At 39.6% G+C, this 24,524-nt stretch overlaps 4 protein-coding genes across 4 annotated transcripts in view; 2 read left to right on the top strand and 2 right to left on the bottom strand.

Moving 5' to 3' along the window:
* The window catches only part of nol10 (nucleolar protein 10), a 20,235-nt gene extending 18,579 nt beyond the window's left edge, over positions 1–1,656 (top strand). Inside the window, exon 21 of the mRNA XM_026308850.1 lies at positions 1–1,656. This exon is cut by the window's left edge and continues 116 nt beyond it. Within this exon, the coding sequence (XP_026164635.1) occupies positions 1–31 (31 nt within the window). The 3' untranslated portion in view covers positions 32–1,656.
* A 5,709-nt stretch (positions 1,657–7,365) lies between these two features.
* On the top strand, positions 7,366–12,212 carry odc1 (ornithine decarboxylase 1). Its single transcript, XM_026307609.1, has 11 exons — positions 7,366–7,496; positions 8,343–8,491; positions 8,679–8,819; positions 9,030–9,203; positions 9,342–9,514; positions 9,627–9,843; positions 9,937–10,020; positions 10,110–10,272; positions 10,363–10,478; positions 10,587–10,801; positions 10,928–12,212. The coding sequence occupies exons 3-11, from the start codon at positions 8,712–8,714 to the stop codon at positions 11,064–11,066; spliced, it is 1,389 nt and encodes a 462-aa protein (XP_026163394.1). The 5' UTR covers positions 7,366–7,496; positions 8,343–8,491; positions 8,679–8,711; the 3' UTR covers positions 11,067–12,212.
* A 1,097-nt stretch (positions 12,213–13,309) lies between these two features.
* Positions 13,310–17,774, bottom strand: LOC113130033 (G-protein coupled receptor family C group 6 member A-like). The gene is made up of 7 exons (XM_026306320.2): positions 17,770–17,774; positions 16,643–16,786; positions 16,244–16,556; positions 15,237–16,043; positions 14,721–14,930; positions 14,523–14,640; positions 13,310–14,304 (listed from the first exon to the last, which is right to left on the bottom strand). The coding sequence occupies exons 1-7, from the start codon at positions 17,772–17,774 to the stop codon at positions 13,379–13,381; spliced, it is 2,523 nt and encodes an 840-aa protein (XP_026162105.1). The 3' UTR covers positions 13,310–13,378.
* Positions 17,775–19,436: 1,662 nt separating this feature from the next.
* Positions 19,437–22,937, bottom strand: LOC113130778 (G-protein coupled receptor family C group 6 member A-like). The gene is made up of 6 exons (XM_026307627.1): positions 22,771–22,937; positions 22,372–22,684; positions 21,364–22,170; positions 20,848–21,057; positions 20,650–20,767; positions 19,437–20,431 (listed from the first exon to the last, which is right to left on the bottom strand). The coding sequence occupies exons 1-6, from the start codon at positions 22,935–22,937 to the stop codon at positions 19,506–19,508; spliced, it is 2,541 nt and encodes an 846-aa protein (XP_026163412.1). The 3' UTR covers positions 19,437–19,505.
* Between the last annotated feature and the right edge of the window lie 1,587 nt (positions 22,938–24,524).

Here is a 24,524-nt window from a genome sequence, read left to right as displayed (position 1 = left end):
CAGAGGACGAGGAGGAAGAAGCCGGCATTGATATGAGGGCATCCTAGTCTGCTGACGTTGATTCTTCCATTAACTCAACTCAAATGTCTTTGTATAGTAATATTCTGGCGACACTGTACACAGGTGGCAAAGGCAGAGACAGACACTGATAAACAGACATACCTGTGCTGCTTCTGGGTGGTCTGTGCCATGTGTGTAGATGCTCTCTGCCAATTTAGAATATATTAAAAAGATATCATATGTTGCTGCCTGAGTGCATATTACGCTCATGCCATTTTACAGAAATATCTTGAATGCTTACTTTTGAGCAGAAGCAGCCCCGAAATAGTTAGAGAGCTGAAGACCTGAATGGAAATGAGATGACCCACCTTGTCACAGGCATCCAATCCTCAAAAGAGCATACCATTTCAGTTATTGAGTGGGAGAAAAGGTGTGTGCGCGCGTGTGTAACAAAAAAAAAAAAGTCATTTTTTAATGTTTGTTTTTATTGTAAATTGTAGTGAAACTCTTGTACGATAGATTATATTTGGTGCAACTTTGTTTTGTTTTTTGCTGAAAACCAAAATATACCAGTTTGTAAAGTGCCAAAATGGTGTTAAATTATTGAAATACTCAAACTAGAGCATGTTTCCCAGGCAAAAGATTATTGTGTACTTGTGTGAGAAGTAAGAGGAGGGGAGGAGAAAATGTGAATGAATCTCCCCCCCCTTCTCCTGCCTGCAGCTGCAGTTCTTGGAAATAGTCTGGACACTGGGTGTCCTTCCCATCCCCCAGTGTGCTGATGGTGTGAAGCCCTTCTTCTCATGCATTGGCTCATTTCAAACAGAAGGGAGGTGCATTTCAGCCCATAGTATGCTAACATTGGCCCAAAGACTCATTTGAACTCATTTGATGTTGCCATGCTTTTCCACCATGGCCCATCTTTCAGGTTTTGTGATGCCCTGAACAATACAAAAGGGGACTCCAGTAAATTAACATGTTACACTCCAGTTTCCCCCTAAACCTTTGCTGCCACAGCCTAAAATACTGTCAGTGTGTTTGCTATAAATGAATAGTTTGACATTCTGGGAAGTATACTCATTTCACTTTCAGGCAGCGAGTGTGATTAGAAGTTTAATGCAACTCTCATACCTGTTAGGTAAATATGAAGCCAGAGCTGACAGCTGGTTACCTTAACATTAGGAGTGGGAACAGGGAAACAGCTAACCTGACTCTGCCTTTTGTTCTCATTTGTTTCAACAAATTTTAAAATAGGTTCCAGACTATTTCTTGGCTGAGAACAGTTGCCTGGAAACCAGCTGGCACTGAAAGGTTACTACTAATCATAGACGCCTATTATTCTTGGCAAGTTGTTGTTTTGCACTTTTCCCTTTGTTTTACACTTTGTGTGTTTTGCCAATCTAGTAAAGTGCCCTTCTTCCAGGACTTCTGAAGGATACTTCTTCCTTTTTTCTTTTAAGATGTTTTGACTTTACCATGACAACTGGCAGTCAATTCTCAGGAGTGAATCCAGTAGGTCTAGCACCAAGAGTGCACATCCTTGCCTCTTTCCAGAGAGATGTGCTATATGACATACTGTACCCTGTAATGACATACCATTTACAAGGCATCTGGCAGATTGAACTGTAAACACAAAATAAATGAAAACCAGGATTATTTAATGTGACTGAGTCAAACCATCTAATCAAGGTTTGTGGTTCCAGCATGGTATTATTCCCTGTTTGATGTAATGACTTTACATCTTTTATCCATTGTGCTCCATTAAGTAGGAGGTTTCACAGCAGCGAGCACTGAGCCTCACATCTTTGAAACACAAATTCACTGGTTATCAAGCACTTGAACCTAATTTGATGTTGGCACAAATGCCTGCCAACTGGCTGTAAATTCTCAGGCCTTGAGGAGGTCTTTTGCATCAACTACTCCCGTCCTGAATTTCACTAAGCAAATATGATTGTGAACCATGATATGTAAAAAATGAAACACTGAGTTTTCTCTTCAGTCTGCACCTTTTTATTCCGAAAGGATCAATAACAAGAAATTTGCTGATGCAGCCTATTGTCCAAGCTTCAGGCTAACCCAAAAAAGGGGCAAAAAGATGCTCCAGGGAAAATATTTTTTTGCCATGGCCTTCTCACTGCTGAGTGCACTAACTGGGTGGGTCAAAGGTGAAAGAAGTTTTGAGTGATCAAAGATCCAGACTAAACAACTTTCCTCCTTTTTTCACTCCAGGTGACAAGTGGGCAAGTGTAGCCGCTACATAGTCAAAGCTAATTTCATTATAATCTAAATCATTTCTCTAAATGAAATGTAATAGCCTATTTTGATTATTTCATCTGCAAATCAAATGCTGGATGAACAGTTTTATTTTTCAAGGTTAAATGCACGTACAGTGGTAAGAAAAGGTAGGTGAACCTTTTGACATTAACTCTTTGTATGCATTCTTTGCTTTAAAATGTGATCTGACCTTTGTCTAAGTCACAACAATAGGCAAACACAATGTGAGTAAGCTGAGAAACTATTCTCATTTCTTGTGTCTTTTTTAAATACACCCATTAAATATTGATAGTGCTGGAGGACAAAGGAAGTGAATGATTAGAGTGAATAGCTGGTCAAACCTCTTTTGGCAGAAATGACTTCAGGCAAGTACTTTCAGTATGTAGCACAATGTTCAGGAGGAATTTTAGGCCATTGCTCTTTACACAACCGCTTCAGCTCAGACACATTTGTAGGATGTCTGGTGTCCTCAGCTCTACTGAGTCATTTCCCAACATCTGTATGGCAGGGGGTCACCAATCCTGGTCCTCAAGGCCCACTGTCCTGCTGGTTTTCCAGATATCCTTGCCCTCCACACAACTGATTACCTGGATCAGGTGTGTTCAGCCAGTCAGAAACTGGAAGGGCAAAGATAGTTGGAAAACCAGCCGGACAGTGGGCCTTGAGGACCAGGGTTGGTGACCCCTGCTCTATGGGGTTAAGATCTGGGCTCTGACTGGGCCACTCTAAAAGGCATGTTTTCTTTTTCTGAAGCCATTCTGTGGTGAATTTGCTTCAATCCTTGGGGTCATGTCCTCCTGCATCACCCAGCTTCTTCTGAGCTTCAACTGGAGGGCAGCCACCTTGACATTATCCTGTAGAACATTTTGGTAAACATGGGAACTCATTTTCGTCCTGATGATTAGTGTTCTGGGCCCTGAGGCAGTGAAGCAAGTCCCAATCATGATGCTTCCTCCACCATAAAACACCGATGGGATGATGATTTGAAATTGGTAAGCTTTGGGTTTTTGCACCATACATAGTGCTGAGCATTGATCGATTCTCCCTATTGCTGTCTGTCTCTCTGTCTGGCAGACAGGTGGACCTACAAAGCCCAGACAAATTTAGGTCACTGTCACTGTCACACCTGTGATGGTATGGAGGATGTGACCCAGCTGTGTCAGCACCAGCATGCCACCAGAAAACAAAAAGAAGAGGGATACCTCTTTTAAAACACACGATTGATGTGAAGGTTCTTACAGTAAAGGGAGAGTTGAAAAGCATTGTATAGCATGTGTGTGTACACACACTGTAGGTTAAGTGTCCCCTGACAGAGACAAGGACCCATCCCTGTCAGCCCCATCTGATTCCTTTACCTCTGTACCTCAGTGTGCCGTGGAATACGTTCCCACTGTGGCTCTGCCTTTGTTCTCTGCACCTCAATGTGTTGATGACCACTACCCTGCTGAAGTCCCCACTCCTGTCCCTGATATTCTCAGTGACAGGCTGTATGTATTTTGGGCCTCCTTACCCTCTGGAACGATGCCAGTTTCCTGGTCACTGGGGGGGATCAGCGTCCAGAACAGCATCAGATCCCTGTTCCTCTTTGAGGCCGACTTCCTCTGCTTTTGGTCCAACTTCGATGTCGGCCTCCTGAGTCTCTGCGTTTTGGGTTCCGTATGTATTGTGTACCTCCTAGACTCTGCTTCCCTGCCTGCCCGCTCACATTTTTTTGTATTTAAGCTTCAGTTTCTGCTGTTGGCATGTGCTGATTTATCTTTTCGTCACATACCTTGTCAAGTTTAGTGTTGCACCTGAATTTCTGCTATACGTTGCCTTGTTGGGTTTTGAACTGCTGTTGCATAGACCACAGCATCAAATTCTGGCCAGGGACCAGTCTCCCAAATGGTCTCATTTCAATGGCTACTCCCAATGCCAACCACCCCACTCAATCTGTTTCCTCTTAGTTCTTGAGGCTGCCACTTCAAGTCTTAATGTTGGGTTTAAAATATCTATTTGGCAATGTGTTGTTAATAACTCCTTACTAGTACCTATATTGATTCAGATGTTTCTGTATCATTCTGAAGGGAAATCACATCAGCTGGGACGAATCTGCTCCATTTTTTCTTTCTGCTGACATCGCCTGTGCTGGTCAGAAACACAAACAGCTGGTGGAAACATTTAGCAGAAGTCTGCTGAAAAATGCACAGTTTTTGTCTGCCCAGCTCATAGATATTTTTTTAGCAGCCATGTTATGTGTGCTAGCAGCCTAGAACACATACACACAGAGTTAACTAAACTATAGGAACATGGATTATTGGTAAAAAGGAACCACTTTCCAGTGGGTTGTTATAGGTGCATTCATAAAATCCAATTGTCCGTGCATTGTCTGACCTGTCATTCAGAAATGCTCAGAGCACCTATCTAAGCAATTTTAAGTTGATTGGTTTTCGCAGGTGTGTCATATCTATCACAAAACATACCCTGTTAATACAATAATGTATTATTTTGACAAACTCATTGAGTTGAGAGCAAATTTTTTAGAACATAACCTAGAACTACATTCAAATTCTAAACGCCCAATCAATCCAAACTAACTAATGCAAAACTAAGATCCATGCATTATACCCTCTTATTCCTTAACCAGGGCCACAGGGATCTGCTGGAGCCTATCCCAGCTCTCTTTGGGTGAAAGGCAGGGGTACACTCTGGACAGGTCACCAGTCCATCACAGGGCCACATAGAGACAAACAACCTCACACACTCACACTCACTCCTATGGGAATTTAGAGTCACCAATCAACCTGACATACATGTTTTTGGACTGTGGGAGGAAACCAGAGTACCTGGAGAAAACCCACACAAGCACAGGGAGAACATGCAAACTCCACACAGAAAGGTCTGTGACGGGTTGTCCCAAGCCCTTCTTACTGTGAGGCAACACTGCTAACCACTAATCCACCGTGCTGCCACAAATCTAGCAGTGCATAAAAATATATATTCAGTACATACACCTACAACTATGGACTTTGTTCAAACAGTGGTAGAGGCCAGACACTTTCACAGATAGCTTCTGCTGCTTCATGTTCAAAAAGAAAAAAAAAAGAAATTATAAGTTTATATTCCATTATATAATTAGTTGACATTGGTGTTGGAACAAAATTGCATAGAAAAACATTGAAAGAAAAACTTTCCAAGAATAATTTATTTCTGGAGTACTAGTACTTCCTACTTTTCCTAGGTAAATAGGATGTTAACACAGTAAAATTGTGTTATTTTACTATGCAATTATTCTGTATTAAGCAAATTAACATTTGGTAATGTAAAAACTGTGCTAGTGTCTTATAACGTATATGCAACTGTCAACAGTAACATTTTGAATAGTGAACAGCCCAAATACTACACTAAAGTGCTCAAAGCCCACCATACAATGCAAAACTAACAGTGCATACAAATATACAGTATATTCAGTACACACACCTATGGCTATGGACTTATGGCTTTGTTCTTTGTTTTGGTAGGGACCAGACAATTGTCACAGACAGCTTCAGAACAGAGAAGCAAAGAAATGTCCAAAGCCAGATATGTTGCACTATACCGTGTTGGTGGCCAATAACAATCTTCATCTGGCAATCTTCTGTGAAGCAATGTAAATGTGAGTATTAGGCCACAATGTTCAACAGCGATAACAGAAACTCCACATAGAGTAAGACAGACAGTTCAAGAGGAGCAGGGGGGGAGTGAAGGACAGGCTAGAAGCAAAAAACATTTTGTGGAGTAGAGACAAAAACAGAAACAAAAAGAAATGACTGGAAGACACACAGTCTCCCCTGTGTTTACTATGTAATACATTTTTTAAAGTTTTGTGATCTTGTGATTTTTGAACAAGTTGATAAACATCTGTTGAAAATGAATTTGCCCCCAAGTGTAGACCCACTTCCTGGCTGAGAGGCATGAATCTTCATAGGGGGAGGAATATGAGATTCAGGACAGGACCATAAGGAAAACTGTAATGTATAGGGATTATTGCACAATATGTCAATAATAAACTTTTTTTTGAACAATTCATAAATGGCTATGCTTTTTTCCATTTTAATCATTAAATTACTTGGAACAAATGACTTCATTCACTAATCCTGCAGAAGATTTGAATGGAAACTGTTGTGCAAAGAGTAAAATGCCATTTCAATTGTGGCCTCAAGACCCACACATATGTGGTCCTCAATGTTTCCTCTTGGTGTGGTGGAACTGATGCCTGTGCAACACACTAAATCCTTCATATTCCTGCATTTGGTAAGCGCTGCTTGCAAACCAACTGCCTGTGAAAGCAACCTTTGAACTGAAAGGGGGAAATATTAGTTGGACAGAAATTTTACTGTTCAAAATTACTAGTACCATAAGATGCGTAGTTTTTTAAATCTTAGACACAGTATGTATTTTTTATTTGGACAAACCTGGATGGAAATTATGTATATAAAAATGTACCACTTCCTCAATGATTGTTCATTGCATTAGTTGTATACAGTGGGTACGGAAAGTATTCAGACCCCTTTAAATTTTTCACTCTTTGTGTCATTGCAGCCATTTGCCAAAATCAAAAAAGTTCATTTTATTTCTCATTAATGTACACTCAGCACCCCATCTTGACAGAAAAAAACAGAAATGTAGAAATGTTTGCAAATTTATTAAAAAAGAAAAACTCTACTCTAGTAAACATTCTTTTAAGGACAAATTAAAGATTTGTTTCCTTATCAAATATAGTTTTATTTTTTAATAAAATGACCATGCCCATTCAAATTTCTTGATTTATTGAGATTGATTTTTAACCTGAACAGCCAAAAAAACCATAAATACACAGATTTCAATATAAAGACGACTTCTTAAGTATCCTTGGAAAACCTGGCAAAATAAGCAAGTTTATTTACCTGGGGAAAAAAACAAACTGGGGGCAGACAGGCCTAAAAGTGCTAAACTAGTTAACCGTTGTACATGTGGATGAAATGCAAGACTAAACCGGTTCTTACGTGGATGGGGGGCCGGTTTTAGCTGGCTGCGTTGTCATAGTAACGACTTCTCTATAAATACTGTCAGGCTCACCATCTACCGTCTGCTCCAGTTTTAATCCTTGTAGGGAAGTGACGCAGGTCCAGCAGCGGGCTGACTTGTGAAGGGCTGCCTTGCGCGTTTTTTTTTATCCCATCTTTCGGGTGTAATGGACAAACTCTTTGTAAATGCTTTTTAAGGTAAGCGGTTTTTTGATGTCGTATTACTGAAGTAATGCGGAGAACGTTAGATTTGATCTTAAGCTTGTCAGCTAGCCCGCGTTAGCAAACCATATGCTAACAGCTAACGTTAGCTTGCAGGCTTGCTCAGTGAGATCTTAAAAAGAACAATGAAAATGGGACTCTTGACTGCAGGGTATTCATGATATTTCTTCGTATCCGTAGGAATTGCATGTGTAAGTCAACTGAATGGTTTTGGAGGGTTGACTAACTTAGTACTAACGTTACGACGTGGCCGGTGTGGTATGCGGCTAGTTAGCGGCCAGGTTTTCTATTATCTGTGTTAACTTTAGGTAGCTAGGTGAGTAACAGGCATAACATTTGCTTGTGATGGTAACTCTTCAGAGCAATCGGATTCTGTGTGTTTACGCTACTCTCAACAAGTTACTTTTTTAATTTTTTTTTTAAAGAGTCGTGTTAGTGCTAACTTTAAGTGATGCATTGCCTCATGGCACGAAAAGCTGTAAGCGGAACCGGCACATTGACGTCGGCGTAATTTGTTAGTCGTTGATTGGTTCATTTTCATGCCATTCTACTAACTGGTGGAGGGTCTAACTTGTAATTGCACATGGTGAGACTTAACGACTTTGACTTGTTTAGACATATGGTGTCAAGTTGTGATAGTTACAAGACGAATCGGCATTGATGTTTAAATGTCTTGGGCGTCCCTGAAGCCTCGCGTCTTGTAATGTGAACGGCGCTTTAATGCCACTAAAGTGAAGTGAGTTAATAGTTATATGGTGACATTCTTCGCCCTGCTTTATTCTCCCGTTGACTCAGTAAAAATATAAACATGTTTGTTTACAGAATCATCACTCTAGGAAATTACACACTGGCCACTCTGCAGGCCCTGGCCTCGAGTCTTATTTGAAGGGATTTAACTTCACCGGTGAGCCACCTTGGCTTTTCTGCACCTAAATAACAGACGTACCAAATTCCATCTCTTTCGTATCCAAGTAAGTGTATCGCCATATGTGAGTTGATTCACTACTGTCGTTTCATTCCGACAGCGTTTTACAATCATTCACTGAAGAATCATTCTTTGGGATTTATGTAACATTTTAAGAATTTCCCATGAGTGGGGAACAAAAGACTTTTCTCCAAGTTGAATGTAATCGCTGTGTTGCATCCCCCTTCTTCCAGTTCACTAGTGACCAATCAAAAGAACTTGTGACCATGAACACTGCCACACCCACTGAATTCCCATTTGAATTTGCTTTCCTGGAGGAGGGCTTCTCTGCCAAAGATATTGTTGAACAGAAGATTAACGAGTCATCCATGACGGTGAGTGTCCTGTGCTGGCATTGTTTATAACCGTAGTTGTTAGGTAAGCAATGTCAAAAAGGTTCAACTGAAAACAAATGGCAAACTGAATTCTAAGTAAAGTTTCTGGTATTGTTGGTGTGCATGACAATATTTTATTTATATATATATATATATATATACATAATTTATTTTAAATTGGATATTAATTGGTATTTAAAATCTGCTCAGGATGACAGGGATGCCTTCTACATCTGTGACTTGGGAGATGTGTTGAAGAAACACCTTCGCTGGATGAGGGCCCTACCACGTGTCACTCCTTTCTATGCTGTCAAATGCAATGACAGCCAAGCTGTGGTTAGGACCCTGGCATCCCAGGGGATTGGTTTTGACTGTGCAAGCAAGGTGTGTTGAGAAATGCACCATAGTTTGTCAGAATAACATAATGCAAAGTTTATCTAAAATTTCAGTGGTAGCTTTTTTTTTTTTTTTTAATTGTTAAACGGACACTTGTGTTGCTGAGTTGGCATATTCTTTCTGTAGGCAGAGATTCAGATGGTTCAGTCTCTGGGAGTGGATCCAAGCAGAATCATCTATGCCAACCCCTGCAAGCAGGTTTCTCAGATCAAGTATGCAGCCACCCATGGGGTCCAGATGATGACCTTTGACAGTGAGGTGGAACTCATGAAAGTGGCCCGTTGTCATGATAATGCCAAGTAAGCCATTTTATATTCATAATGAAGGCTTTCAGTTTTAGGTTTTTTTTTTTTCTTCTTTTTTTCCTCTCCCTCCCAACACAGTTTAACGACTTGGTGTTTTTCTGCTCAGGCTGGTGCTGCGTATTGCCACAGATGACTCAAAAGCAGTCTGTCGTCTCAGTGTAAAGTTTGGGGCTCCACTCAAAGCTTGTCGAAGTCTTCTGGAGAGGGCTAAAGAACTAGGGCTGGATGTTGTTGGTGTGAGCTTTCATGTTGGAAGTGGCTGCACTGATCCTCGGAGTTTCACCCAAGCTATTGCTGATGCCCACTGTGTTTTTGCTATGGGGGTAAGTTGTGACTGCACTATATGCATCTGAATTGAGGGTTTTTACCCAACAAAGGAAGAAAAGTCACCAAAAACTCCTAATTTTGTGACCTAGAATGAGCTGGGTTTCGGTATGAACCTTTTGGACATTGGTGGTGGATTCCCTGGGTCAGATGATAGTCCAATCAAGTTTGAAGAGGTATGTATTTTGAAATTTATCGGTATCACTGCTGGGGCTTGTTTTTCTTTGCTAGTCTGATTTGCCTCTGGACATTTACTTCTTTCTAGATCACAGCTGTAATCAACCCAGCCCTGGAGAAGTATTTCCCTGTTGACACTGCCGTTAAGATAATTGCTGAGCCAGGACGCTTTTATGTAGCCTCTGCTTACACACTGGTTGTCAACATCATTGCCAAAAAGGTCATCATGGATGAGGAGTCAGGTTCTGATGGTGAGAGTAGTGATTAAAACACTAATTTGCAGAGTTTGATACTGGGGGGGAAAAAAAAAAAAATCCATAGTAATTATTCTTGCTTTACAGAGGAAGATGAAGGAGCCAGTGAGAAGACACTGATGTACTATGTTAATGATGGAGTGTATGGATCTTTCAACTGCATACTCTTCGACCATGCTCATTGTTTACCAACACTGCATAAGGTTAGGTGATATTCAAGGATATAAATGGCCACATGTTTCAGATATATGGGTGAATGAAAGGTGAAACAAATGTGAATGTTTTTCTCCTCCTGTCTTTAATACTAATAGAAGCCAAAGCCTGATGAAGTCATGTACCCATGCAGTATCTGGGGCCCAACCTGCGATGGCCTTGATCGCATTGTTGAGCAGTGTAACCTGCCTGAGCTGCAGGTGGGCGACTGGCTAGTGTTTGAGAATATGGGTGCCTACACTGTGGCAGCTGCCTCCACCTTCAATGGTTTTCAAAGACCAGACATACATTATGTCATGTCCCGTAATGCCTGGTGAGTAGATTTTTACTAAAGCTCGAAAGGGTAGTTGATGGATGGCTCACTGAAAGTGTCTAAAACATTTGTAGGCTTCAGTAGCTTGTCTTTCTGGAGAATCTAACTTTGTATTGCTTTTTCCAGGCAACATATGCAGCAGATTCATTCCCAGGGCCTGCCAGCTCCTATGGAGGAGTCCTCTCTCTTTGAAGTACCAGCCTGCTGTGGTCGAGAAAACTGCTTGAAGATGCCCACCCACTCTTGCCAGACTAATGTGGTTTAAACACATACTGTACATCACAGAAGTGTTCAGCCTAGCGTTCTTCAATTAGTGGGGAAGGTTTCGCTCCCCAAATGTATGTGAAATTGCAAGGCCAGTTACTTGACAGGAGAATGAGAGGGATATGTTGCGCACATTTCTGTATGGAAGCTGGGGGTCAATTCCCAATGCAATGAGGCTGAATCACACTTAGGTTTCTTTGTGGGTTCCAGGCAGTGTTACAAGGCAGCTTTGTACTTGACTTTCTGCAGTCTTCCCGCCTTACTTTAGGGAAACAACTATAAGAACTACAATTTGTTGGAATCAGCAAACTAGTTACTCTGCAAATTAAATCACTTATCACTGAAAGTTTTCCTTCACCATAGATCTCAATTCTTGACACTTTCAGGTGGTGAAGGGTTAATGATAATGGTAGCAGTGGGTTGCTTAAAGTTTCAGCAATCACCAGTTTTGGGGGTGAGATTAAACTAACCCTTCAAATCTGTTAACAGTGGAAGCCACATCCTTAGCAAGTGACTCTCAAAGTGGTGGGTGGAGGGGTGATTCTTTTCCTCATTAAATAGCTGCTATATTAATATTTATCCTTTCCATGACTGTACAGAACCCCACAAGTGTTAAGATGTTAATGTCAAGGCCCATATTTGTTTTTGCTGGCATTCCTACAATAGCATCAGTGTGTTTGTTTTGTAAATGCTTCTCTGAACTAATTCCCATGCAAAATTTAAATACATATACTTAGAGGCCATATTCATTAATCATACTCTGCACGTTACAAAACCATCATGTACTGACTGTGCTGACATGGCTGCAGCAATTGCAACATCTTTTCAAACTGTAGTATAGATTCATATACTAAGACATTACAGCTGCATGTCAAGCTTGTGATCCACACACGTTTCAGACACTACAGGTGCCTCTAAAAACAAATCAAGATAAACACCTAAAAAACAGGGACTCAAAAGGGCAGACTGCACCTCCTCTCCTTATTTTCTTTTATGTTTTGTATGTTCAAGGCAAGAAATCTGTTTAAGCAATGTTTACCCATAGATTTGAAATGGATATGAAAGAGATGGGATTGCAAATTCATGCTTTCCTATGGAAAATTTTTTTGTATTTTTTAACAAATAAAACATTAGGTGCAGAGCCAAATTACAGATGTTCTGTTTTATTCAAGTGGGACCAAATAATTTCAGTTGCTGAAATAACTACAGCACCCGGGGCCTTAGAAATCTGTTTACAGAATGTGACTAGCCCCATCTATTGGTTATAAAAGGATATGCTCAGATTTTTGCATATGTGCAGTTAAATGCTTAGTTAACGCTTATCTGACATCGATGAATGTTCTTTCATTTCACTGCTGTCTGCTTGTCGCTTGCAACTGTGCTTCAGTAACAGCAGAGTTGACACTCAACAACAAACCCAATCACACAAATTACTCACACTCAGGTATGGGATGTCAAAATACTGGAAGCCCTGAAGTCAAATTTGGACTTTAACACAATGCAGGAAATAGATTGTATAACGTAGTTCTCAGTTCACAAAGTTTCATTTGTCTGTTACTAGAGGTTAACATGAAGTGAGTACATATTGATATTCTAATAATTCTGTAATCAGTGATCTAACAGTTCCTTATATTAAGTTTTGTATTTTTCTCTCTTTATTTTTGAATTAACTAATTTTATCTATTATCTAATTTTAACTATTTTATCAGCAAATGTTAGGTCTCATAGCGTATCATAAATGGAGAATTTTATGTTAAACTGGTGTTCTGTTTTTGTAGTTTATTATGCCAATACACCCAATACATTTTTAGGAACCACAGTGCTACAGATGATCATTATCTCAGTTTTTTCTCAGACATCATCTGGACTGTTGACCAGACCAGTAATTTATACACCTTGAAAACAATTCACAGTGTAAACATGTTTCTTCAAGCCACAGGTTAAAAGGATATTTCCTAAAGGAGTTCACAAAATCAACTATAAACTCATGCCATTTGTCGATTCAACAGCCTGACTCATATCTGACAATATAATCAAAAAAAGGTTTGCATCTAGGTCTTTATGTAGTTTGCAAATACAGGAGTTTTTTGTTTGTTTTTTGGTACCAATTTTTAAATTGAAAATAAGAATCACCACTTATTTTAATTTCATTACAAGACATCTTAGTAAGCAACAGTGACAGCAGTGAAGCAGGAGAACAAAAAAATAACAGCATCTGTATCTGCCAGTATATGTAGCATAAATACATGCTGTACACAGGTTGTATGACCATACTCTAATTGCTAAACTGTAAAGGCTGGTTTCTGCTCAGGTTTATAATTTCAGCACAGCCATGCCATTCTTCTCGTAATGCTTCCTGATGTACTCAGTAATGGCGGTCTCGTCGTTCATTTCTTTCCTGAACAGCATAATGTAACACTTTGGGGCCAAGTGACCTCCGAGGATGCTGTAGCTGGAAATGAGTATGGCTGTACATTCCACAGCTCGTTTGTACTTTCCTACCAAATTGATATAAATGGGGATGAAAAGGATCCAAATAATTAAAAACACCAGCATACTGACAGTGATTAAACTTGCATTTTTATACAAATCGGGCAGCTGTTTGCCTTTGAACGCAAACAGGAAACAAATAAGGCCCAAGAAAGCATTGTATCCTAACATGGCTATAAAGAGTTCTTCAGAACCTTTGTGACAGTGCAGCACAATGGACGTGCCTACTATATCCATATATGGATATGGGGGGTAGTAGTACAGCCATGGCACACACAGGGCCAACTGGATCCCAGAAACTACGGTCACCACAGCTGCTGGCTGATTCAGCTTCTTCATCCAGGATCCTATCTTCAAGTCAAAGCTGAAGCCCACCAAGATTTGGAGCAGGTTGGCCAGAATGCATGAGATGCAGAGGGAGAAGGCTATGCCAAAAAGAGGCAGGCCTGCCATGCAAGAGGCCCTAGTGGGCCTTCCTGTGAATGTAAACGCAAGGCAGAAGCAGGCCAGCAGGGAAATAAGCTCCAAGAAACACAAGTAGCCTCCAACTGCCTTGACGATGGGACTGTTACGATAGATCATAAACAGAACGGCAAACACCACAGTAACAATTATCCCAAAGGATTCCAAGAAAGTCAGAATGATAATTAAGGGATCTGACCAGTGGAGGAATTCTTCAGTTTTATCCAAACATTTATCCTTTGCTGGAGATGAATAACTGGTATTACTGCAGCTCTTGCACTTGTCACCTGTAAATGTAGACAAATGTCTTTATTTTAGTATTTTCATCAGAAAGAATAAATTTCTTTGAATTCCTGAAATAGATAATACTTTGTTTAATGCAAATAAGGAAGCAACCAAGCGAAGTAACGTGACAGTATTTGCAAATGAATGTAAAACTGGCAGAACAACAGCTTTTCTGTTGAACAACAGTATGTTAGAAAGAATTCTAGGTTAGAAAACTCACCATTTGCAGGGGAATATTCTCCATCTGCACACTGAACACAGTCTTTGCAACACTTTTTGCTGGTCCCTTTTAGTTCGTACCCTGGTTTACATGTTTTAGAGCAGTTGTAAATAGTTACCTTAAAGAGATAAAACAGAATCAGTGAAATTGGTGTTCAGAAATGATTGTGGGAAACATATGATAAACAAATGACCTCACATTGACTCTGAGCATTTTAGAAAAATGCTTATCGACTTTGATTGTTCCATCTGGCCAGTATTCTCCAATGGATTCTATGTGTTTGCAATGACTGCATTCAGGCGTACTCCAATGTACTATATCATATGGCAAACTGGGGTCTCCACTGGCATTGAAGAATATGTTTGTGCTGTTCAAAGTGAGCTTGATATTCTGGATTTCCTTGAGAAGCTGAGGAGACAAAAATAAATAAAACTGTATTTACAATCAAGATATGTTATTATTGCTTCTACTACGAGTAAAACAACAAATCATGATGCAGCATAGGAAATACACTGATCAACAATAACAGTATGACCACTGACAGATAAAATGAATAACACTGATGATCTTGTTACTGTGGCATCTGCCAGCATGTTGGGTCAATAAGCAGCAGTGGACATTAAGTCCTCAGAGGTGATATGTTGAAAGCAGAAGAAACAGGCAAGACGAAACAGTAAAAATGTAAAATATGTCAGCAAGGTATCTTCACTATACCTCCAAGGCTGTAAAACTGGCACTACGTTCACACCGTTGGCTGTCACACTTTAGCAAGTTCCTGAGACCCTCAGCAATGACTTGAACAGCTACATAGGCATTGTATGATTCATCCTGGTCAATGTAACCAGCCAGGCAACTTAGGGGCAAGCATTGCTCTTGGCCCAGTTGTCTGTTTGTGCAGTTAATTTTTCCTTCACTCTCAGCCTGCTCAGAACAAAGTTTGTAGCGAGCATTAAAATCATCAAGAAATGCGTTGGTGGTTTTGTTAAACCGTGACTTCACATAAGCATCAAAACCAGGCACCTCATTCCTCTTAGAGATGAACCCAAAAACCTGCCCAGCCAACTCGATGCCTGGCATTTTAGAGACCTCTGCAGACGTGGACCACGAATCACTTGCGATCCAAGTTCTGTTGAAGTTGTATTTAATAGCTGCTTCCATGATGATGCCAACATTGGCGTCCTTGGTGAAAATGATGATGGCCTCTGCAGTGGACTCATTGATTTTTTTCACCAGTGTATTAAGCCATGTATGGGTTTTGGAATTGTTCTGGGAAAAGTCACCAGGCAGAATGTCAACAAATTCAATGCAGATGAGCTCTTGATTGAAGATGACTGTAAGGGCATCGCTCCCATACTTCCCATACTCATCATCACTTCCTATAATGGCTACTGTTTTCCAGTGAAACAGCTTCACCAGTTCTGCAATGGCCTTTGTCTGAAATTTATCACTTGTTATTGTTCGCAGAAAAGTGGGGAACTTCAACTTCTCACTGAGCAGCCCACTTGTTGATGCATAGCTTATCTGTGACAAGCAAGAATAAAATCATATTAAAATTCTTCTGCATGTAGTTTGCAAAACTGACCTATGAAGTTTATCAATAGATTATATTTATTCACATTAATGGATTTGCAGAGATTCATATTTCGTTAGGAATTCAGCAATTTAGAAATTAGCTTTGTGTGTATTTTTAACTGTAGTGAACAGGTACAGAGAAGACAAACCTGTGTAACTGAAGACAGAGCAACAACTCGTGCGACAGCTATTGATACTTCAGAATACCTGTCACCAATCACCACCTTTGTTTTGGGTTCAGTTAAAGTAGATTGAATGTCTTCATTTAGTTGACAGCTCTGAGGGTTTGGCTGCTTCTGCAGCAGTTGAAGTGTTGCTAGGATGGCAATGCTGACATCTCCACAAGTGTCATAAATGTCATATCCTAAGGTGATGTTGGGTAGAACCTTTGGTGTGCGCTGGTTTATTTCTCTGATGGCATATATCAACACTTGAGTGTGTAAGAATGTTCGGAAATCATATCTGCAAAAGATGAAATTTACAACTGAGTTCATTTTGGCTACAGCATATGTTTTCTAAAAAGGCTTGTCTAATGAGGCTTTACTTACTGAATACAGGAGAGTGGTCCGAGTGTTGTGCTTCTGTTGGTCGAAAGGTGAACAGGGACCAGTCCTCCAATGATAATATCTCCAGCAGAGTATGCATGCCGAAGGCCTGTCCCTCCTGAACAAGGGTGAAATACAGTCAGGATGCTGACACACACACATAAGAACATTGTGGATATGCTGGGGCTCAACAGATACGTGGAATCATTAGCTTCTTGTTCTACATTATGACTGTTTTTGAACAATAGCTCACATATATCATCCCTGTGTGGGAAGTATTAAAGGGTCATTTGCAATGTCAGCATCTGAATTTGAATGCAAAACACTCATTCTTACTAACACATCCTCAAAACAATGGATAGGCAAGAACGGAACAACATGATTTGAATTGTTCATAGATGAGGATTTGCTCATGGCTACAAATAGCTCATTATCAGTTTGTATGATCTCTCATCTTCAGCTGGACGAGGCAGCAAGGCAGCATTTAGTATATTTGCCCGTATTTTAAATCATGCATTGTCTCCTTTAGTAGTGCAAACTGTGAATGTTTGCTCTATTGTCCATGAGAGGGCAGCATACAACACATCAGCTCCACTCATTTAATCTGTGTTTCAAACAGCAACTTAAACTATAGTAATGTGCCAATAATGCTGTAAATCCATAGCAGAGATATATTTTGCAAATTAATTCAAAACGTGTTAATTATTGGAGAGATATCCTGCAGGTGCCCAGAATTTTATTGTCAGTTCCATCACAAAATGAGCAAAACTCCATCTGCTAAATGTGCAAAGTTTATTATGGTCACAATCTCCAGAAAAAGCGAGTGAGCCTGGAGTTTTTTGGCTTTAACAGCCATCAAGAATCATCAACTTCAAACCCACTTCTTGGATACTTGTTATATAAGCAGTGGTTGGAAACTAGTCCATTACATATAAAAGTCCTGCATTTGTGATTTTATTTAATACATATGGAGAAGTAGCAGCAGCAAAATGTGTCAAAAATATCAAAAGAAAACTTGGCCTTTAGTTAGACAATGGACTCTGTCAGCAAGAGTAATATATTCTATAAAATTGGGTCACAGTATTTAAAGGTGTAAGCTAAACTTTTGTTTGAGGTTGACCAAATTTTACCTCATTTACACGCGGGTTGGTAGATTAATCTGCATGTATCATATTTTATAAGATGATCACATGAAGAATTATAATTGTCAAAGCAACTCTTGTCATTTTAATGTAGGGGAGGAAAAAGCACAATACTTGCCTCTGAAATGTTGTCAGGTTGAATTATAAACGCTCATGACTATAAGAGTACAGTGTTTATAAATGTAGATTCAAGATTGCGTCTGAAAATGATGAACAGATGGTTAAATTACACCTTTTAAGAAAAATAAAAAAATAAAAAATTAATTTTTACCACAAAAATTATTAAAATAATAAAAATCATTTGAGTTTGAAACAGGAAGTGGCTTCTACATGTGCCAGCTCATTACTTGTTACCTTACAATCGGCAGCAGAAAAAAAGTAGTGGGTAAGTGGGAAACTATTTGCTAATTGAGTGCACTGTAGTCCACTATATAAGGCTGGACATTCAGACACAGCCAACGTGTGAGTAGATATTGATATTCTAGTAATTATCCATAATCAGTGATAGTTTTATGTCATGATTCCCCTTTGGGACTTCCAGCCGGGGGACCTGTATTTTGTAGAGAATTCCTGTCTTCCCCCTGCTCTGGTCTCCGGTAGCTTTACTTTAGTTATTTGTGTTCATTAGTTTCACCTGGTGTCTATTGTTTATCCCTTTCACCTGTGTTTAATCACCCTTTGTGTTTTCCCTATTTATACCTCCCTCCTTCCTTTGTTCCCCGTTGAAGCATTGGTTGTAATTAGTGAACTAAGAAGTGTTGATGAGGATGTTTTTTATGTTGACCGTCTCACCCGGTCTTGTAAGCTTACTGTCTCACCCGGTTCTCGTGGGCTTAGTTTGTTTAACCCTGGAAATCCCAGGTGGAATAAAAACCTTTTGTTGTCCAGCATTTGGGTCCTACCGCCTCTCCTTTCCTCCAGCACCTCACCAGCTCATGACATTTTAGTAGTTCATTTCATTAAGTTGTTTTGTATTTTAATGCACTTTTATATCTTTTTATTTTTGAGTTAACTCATTTTATCAGCAAATGATGTTAGGTCTCGTAGTGTATCATAAATGGAGAATTTTATGTTCAACAGAGGTTTTTTTCTAGTTTATTATGCTAATGCACACAGCAATTCATGTTTAGGAACCATGGTGCTGCAGATGATCATTGTCTCATTAGTTTTTAAATAAATCAACTCTGCGATTAGCCATTCGTCAGATTAATTGTCTATACAGTGAACATTCATTGGAAGTGAGAAACTTCACAGTAAAAATTAAATAAAAAAAACAAACAAAACAAGCCCAACCTAACTATACAAATGAACAAACTTTAACGATACGATGGATTATACACGTTCCCATAAAATTTGATCAGTTCCATTTATGTGGTCATTTAAATAAATCTGTAAACTCATGCCATTTGTCGATTCAACAGCCTGACTCATATCTAACAATATAATCAAAAAAAGGTTTGCATCTAGGTCTTTATGTAGTTTGCAAATACAGGAGTTTCTTTTTAACAGTTTTTTTTTTTTTGTATAATAAGAATCACCACTTATTTTAATTTATTTACAAAACATCTTAGTAAGCAACAGCAACAGTGACAGCAGTGAAGCAGGAGAACAAAAAAAAAACAGCATCTGTATCTGCCAGTATATGTAGCATAAATACATGCTGTACACAGGTTGTATGACCATACTCTAATTGCTAAACTGTAAAGGCTGGTTTCTGCTCAGGTTTATAATTTCAGCACAGCCATGCCATTCTTCTCGTAATGCTTCCTGATGTACTCAGTAATGGCGGTCTCGTCGTTCATTTCTTTCCTGAACAGCATAATGTAACACTTTGGGGCCAAGTGACCTCCGAGGATGCTGTAGCTGGAAATGAGTATGGCTGTACATTCCACAGCTCGTTTGTACTTTCCTACCAAATTGATATAAATGGGGATGAAAAGGATCCAAATAATTAAAAACACCAGCATACTGACAGTGATTAAACTTGCATTTTTATACAAATCGGGCAGCTGTTTGCCTTTGAACGCAAACAGGAAACAAATAAGGCCCAAGAAAGCATTGTATCCTAACATGGCTATAAAGAGTTCTTCAGAACCTTTGTGACAGTGCAGCACAATGGACGTGCCTACTATATCCATATATGGATATGGGGGGTAGTAGTACAGCCATGGCACACACAGGGCCAACTGGATCCCAGAAACTACGGTCACCACAGCCGCTGGCTGATTCAGCTTCTTCATCCAGGATCCTATCTTCAAGTCAAAGCTGAAGCCCACCAAGATTTGGAGCAGGTTGGCCAGAATGCATGAGATGCAGAGGGAGAAGGCTATGCCAAAAAGAGGCAGGCCTGCCATGCAAGAGGCCCTAGTGGGCCTTCCTGTGAATGTAAACGCAAGGCAGAAGCAGGCCAGCAGGGAAATAAGCTCCAAGAAACACAAGTAGCCTCCAACTGCCTTGACGATGGGACTGTTACGATAGATCATAAACAGAACGGCAAACACCACAGTAACAATTATCCCAAAGGATTCCAAGAAAGTCAGAATGATAATTAAGGGATCTGACCAGTGGAGGAATTCTTCAGTTTTATCCAAACATTTATCCTTTGCTGGAGATGAATAACTGGTATTACTGCAGCTCTTGCACTTGTCACCTGTAAATGTAGACAAATGTCTTTATTTTAGTATTTTCATCAGAAAGAATAAATTTCTTTGAATTCCTGAAATAGATAATACTTTGTTTAATGCAAATAAGGAAGCAACCAAGCGAAGTAACGTGACAGTATTTGCAAATGAATGTAAAACTGGCAGAACAACAGCTTTTCTGTTGAACAACAGTATGTTAGAAAGAATTCTAGGTTAGAAAACTCACCATTTGCAGGGGAATATTCTCCATCTGCACACTGAACACAGTCTTTGCAACACTTTTTGCTGGTCCCTTTTAGTTCGTACCCTGGTTTACATGTTTTAGAGCAGTTGTAAATAGTTACCTTAAAGAGATAAAACAGAATCAGTGAAATTGGTGTTCAGAAATGATTGTGGGAAACATATGATAAACAAATGACCTCACATTGACTCTGAGCATTTTAGAAAAATGCTTATCGACTTTGATTGTTCCATCTGGCCAGTATTCTCCAATGGATTCTATGTGTTTGCAATGACTGCATTCAGGCGTACTCCAATGTACTATATCATATGGCAAACTGGGGTCTCCACTGGCATTGAAGAATATGTTTGTGCTGTTCAAAGTGAGCTTGATATTCTGGATTTCCTTGAGAAGCTGAGGAGACAAAAATAAATAAAACTGTATTTACAATCAAGATATGTTATTATTGCTTCTACTACGAGTAAAACAACAAATCATGATGCAGCATAGGAAATACACTGATCAACAATAACAGTATGACCACTGACAGATAAAATGAATAACACTGATGATCTTGTTACTGTGACATCTGCCAGCATGTTGGGTCAATAAGCAGCAGTGGACATTAAGTCCTCAGAGGTGATATGTTGAAAGCAGAAGAAACAGGCAAGACGAAACAGTAAAAATGTAAAATATGTCAGCAAGGTATCTTCACTATACCTCCAAGGCTGTAAAACTGGCACTACGTTCACACCGTTGGCTGTCACACTTTAGCAAGTTCCTGAGACCCTCAGCAATGACCCGAACAGCTACATAGGCATTGTATGATTTATCCTGGTCAATGTAACCAGCCAGGCAACTTAGGGGCAAGCATTGCTCTTGGCCCAGTTGTCTGTTTGTGCAGTTAATTTTTCCTTCACTCTCAGCCTGCTCAGAACAAAGTTTGTAGCGAGCATTAAAATCATCAAGAAATGCGTTGGTGGTTTTGTTAAACCGTGACTTCACATAAGCATCAAAACCAGGCACCTCATTCCTCTTAGAGATGAACCCAAAAACCTGCCCAGCCAACTCGATGCCTGGCATTTTAGAGACCTCTGCAGACGTGGACCACGAATCACTTGCGATCCAAGTTCTGTTGAAGTTGTATTTAATAGCTGCTTCCATGATGATGCCAACATTGGCGTCCTTGGTGAAAATGATGATGGCCTCTGCAGTGGACTCATTGATTTTTTTCACCAGTGTATTAAGCCATGTATGGGTTTTGGAATTGTTCTGGGAAAAGTCACCAGGCAGAATGTCAACAAATTCAATGCAGATGAGCTCTTGATTGAAGATGACTGTAAGGGCATCGCTCCCATACTTCCCATACTCATCATCACTTCCTATAATGGCTACTGTTTTCCAGTGAAACAGCTTCACCAGTTCTGCAATGGCCTTTGTCTGAAATTTATCACTTGTTATTGTTCGCAGAAAAGTGGGGAACTTCAACTTCTCACTGAGCAGCCCACTTGTTGATGCATAGCTTATCTGTGACAAGCAAGAATAAAATCATATTAAAATTCTTCTGCATGTAGTTTGCAAAACTGACCTATGAAGTTTATCAATAGATTATATTATATTCACATTAATGGATTTGCAGAGATTCAGATTTAGTTAGGAATTCAGCAATTTAGAAATTAGCTTCGTGTGTATTTTTAACTGTAGTGAACAGGTACAGAGAAGACAAACCTGTGTAACTGAAGACAGAGCAACAACTCGTGCGACAGCTATTGATACTTCAGAATGTGTCTCACCAATCACCACCTTTGTTTTGGGTTCAGTTAAAGTAGATTGAATGTCTTCATTTAGTTGACAGCTCAGAGGGTTTGGCTGCTTCTGCAGCAGTTGAAGTGTTGCTAGGATGGCAATGCTGACATCTCCACAAGTGTCATAAATGTCATATCCTAAGGTGATGTTGGGTAGAACCTTTGGTGTGCGCTGGTTTATTTCTCTGATGGCATATATCAACACTTGAGTGTGTAGGAATGTTCGGAAATCATATCTGCAAAAGATGAAATTTACAACTGAGTTCATTTTGGCTACAGCATATGTTTTCTAAAAAGGCTTGTCTAATGAGGCTTTACTTACTGAATACAGGAGAGTGGTCCGGGTGTTGGGCTTCTGTTGGTCGAAAGGTGAACAGGGACCAGTCCTCCAATGATAATATCTCCAGCAGAGTATGCATGCCGAAGGCCTGTCCCTCCTGAACAAGGGTGAAATACAGTCAGGATGCTGACACACACACATAAGAACATTGTGGATATGCTGGGGCTCAACAGATACGTGGAATCATTAGTTCCTTCTTCTACAGTATGACTGTTTTTGAACAGCTCTCAGATATCTTATACGTATGTGACAGGGTCATTTGCATTGTCAGACGGAATCTGAGTTTGGATGCAAAACACTTGTTCACTTCTTCACAAATGGATTAGTAAGACAACATTTGAATTGTTCATAGAGGAGGGTTTATTCACAGCTACAAATAACTCATTATCAGTTTGTATGATCTCTCATTTTCAGTTGGCTTGGACAAGGTGGTGTTCTGTATTTGCCTGTTTTTTAAATTATGCAATGTCTGTATTTTTGAGGTCAGTCACACCACATGCAAACTGTGATACAGTTTGCATTATGGTCCATGAGAGGGCAGCATATTAAACATCACATATTTAGAATTTTGGCTTAAGGTAGGACCACCCTATAAACTACTCCATTACATATAAAAGTCCTGCATTTGTGATTTTACTTAATACACAGAGAAGTAGCAGCAGCACATTGTGCTAAAAATATCAAAAGAAAACTTGGCCTTTAGTTAGAGAATGGACTCTGTCAGCAGCAGTAATATATTCTATAGATACTTTTATTCATCCACCATGGGGGGAATTGAGATTGCAGCTCTCATATTTGCTTTTACACAGAAATGTCACCATATACTAAACATAAACAGATAAGCTCACGCAGTCATTAACATACAGTGCATCCAAGTATTCACAGCCCTTCCAAATCATGGCCATTCAACTGAATTTACCACAGGTGGATTCCAGTCCAGTTGTAGAAACATCTCAAGGATGATCAGTGGAAACAGGATGCACCTGAGCTCAATTCTGAGTGTCATGGCAAAGGCTGTGGATTATTTATTTTTTAAAATTTAATAAATTTGACAAAAAAAAAAACTAATGAATTTAATTCATTTTGGAATAAGGCTGTAACATAATAAAATGTAGAAAAAGTGAAGCACTGTGAATACTGCACTGTAAATCTCACATCAACAGTTACTGTTAAAAAGTCTATTGGTTGTGGGGATGTAAGATTGTACAAGACTGAGTCACAGTATTTAAGTTAAACTTCTATTAGCTAATTTAACCTCATTTACATTCTGCTTGGTAGATTATTCTACATCTATCATATTTTATAAGATGATCACATGAAGAAATGTTAGGTTGAATTATAAACCTGTTTATAAATCAGTAAATAAGTAGTGTGCTTATAGTAAAAGTACCACTGTTTTCAGTGATTCCTGATTTAGCAGTGTTACTATTCTTACAGTAAGTCTAATAAAAAAATTACATGTATCATTTTGTAATAATTAGATAATAAAAAGCCTTAATATATAAAAGGACAAGGCCAAGTTAGTTTAAAATGTAAATGACAGTAACAGATGCTGTCAGACAGGAGCCACACTTCTGCAGCTCCTTCGTGCATTTCAGCAGCTCCCTCTGGATTGGGCCTGTTATCCCCCACACCTTGTGGGCTGTCAACCACATCATATAAATAGGCTGAATTGGGCTGTAGTGGTGGAGACCCAGAGGATACCCAGAGGAGGAGAGAAACTGTGAGCAGGCAGT

This window comes from Mastacembelus armatus, chromosome 22, assembly GCF_900324485.2.
Source record: "Mastacembelus armatus chromosome 22, fMasArm1.2, whole genome shotgun sequence".
In the NCBI taxonomy this organism is placed as follows: Eukaryota; Metazoa; Chordata; class Actinopteri; order Synbranchiformes; family Mastacembelidae; genus Mastacembelus; species Mastacembelus armatus.
The sequence above is the reverse complement of the archived record's forward strand: the minus strand, read 5'-3'. Positions and strand labels throughout refer to the sequence as shown.

Bases quoted from the DNA above. Each gene is read 5' to 3' on its own strand.
- LOC113130778 (XM_026307627.1), bottom strand. From the start codon at position 22,937: ATGTTCTTATGTGTGTGTGTCAGCATCCTGACTGTATTTCACCCTTGT. The intron at 22,171-22,371 runs GTTTGTCTTCTC...TGCTTGTCACAG, and splicing joins CTCTGTCTTCAGTTACACAG to ATAAGCTATGCATCAACAAG. The intron at 20,768-20,847 runs GTGAGGTCATTT...TATCTCTTTAAG, and splicing joins CTAAAATGCTCAGAGTCAAT to GTAACTATTTACAACTGCTC.
- odc1 (XM_026307609.1), top strand. From the start codon at position 8,712: ATGAACACTGCCACACCCACTGAATTCCCATTTGAATTTGCTTTCCTG. The intron at 9,515-9,626 runs GTAAGCCATTTT...TTTTCTGCTCAG, and splicing joins CGTTGTCATGATAATGCCAA to GCTGGTGCTGCGTATTGCCA. The intron at 10,802-10,927 runs GTGAGTAGATTT...TGCTTTTTCCAG, and splicing joins GTCATGTCCCGTAATGCCTG to GCAACATATGCAGCAGATTC.
- LOC113130033 (XM_026306320.2), bottom strand. The intron at 16,557-16,642 runs GTAAGTAAAGCC...CATCTTTTGCAG, and splicing joins GGACCACTCTCCTGTATTCA to ATATGATTTCCGAACATTCT. The intron at 16,044-16,243 runs GTTTGTCTTCTC...TGCTTGTCACAG, and splicing joins CTCTGTCTTCAGTTACACAG to ATAAGCTATGCATCAACAAG.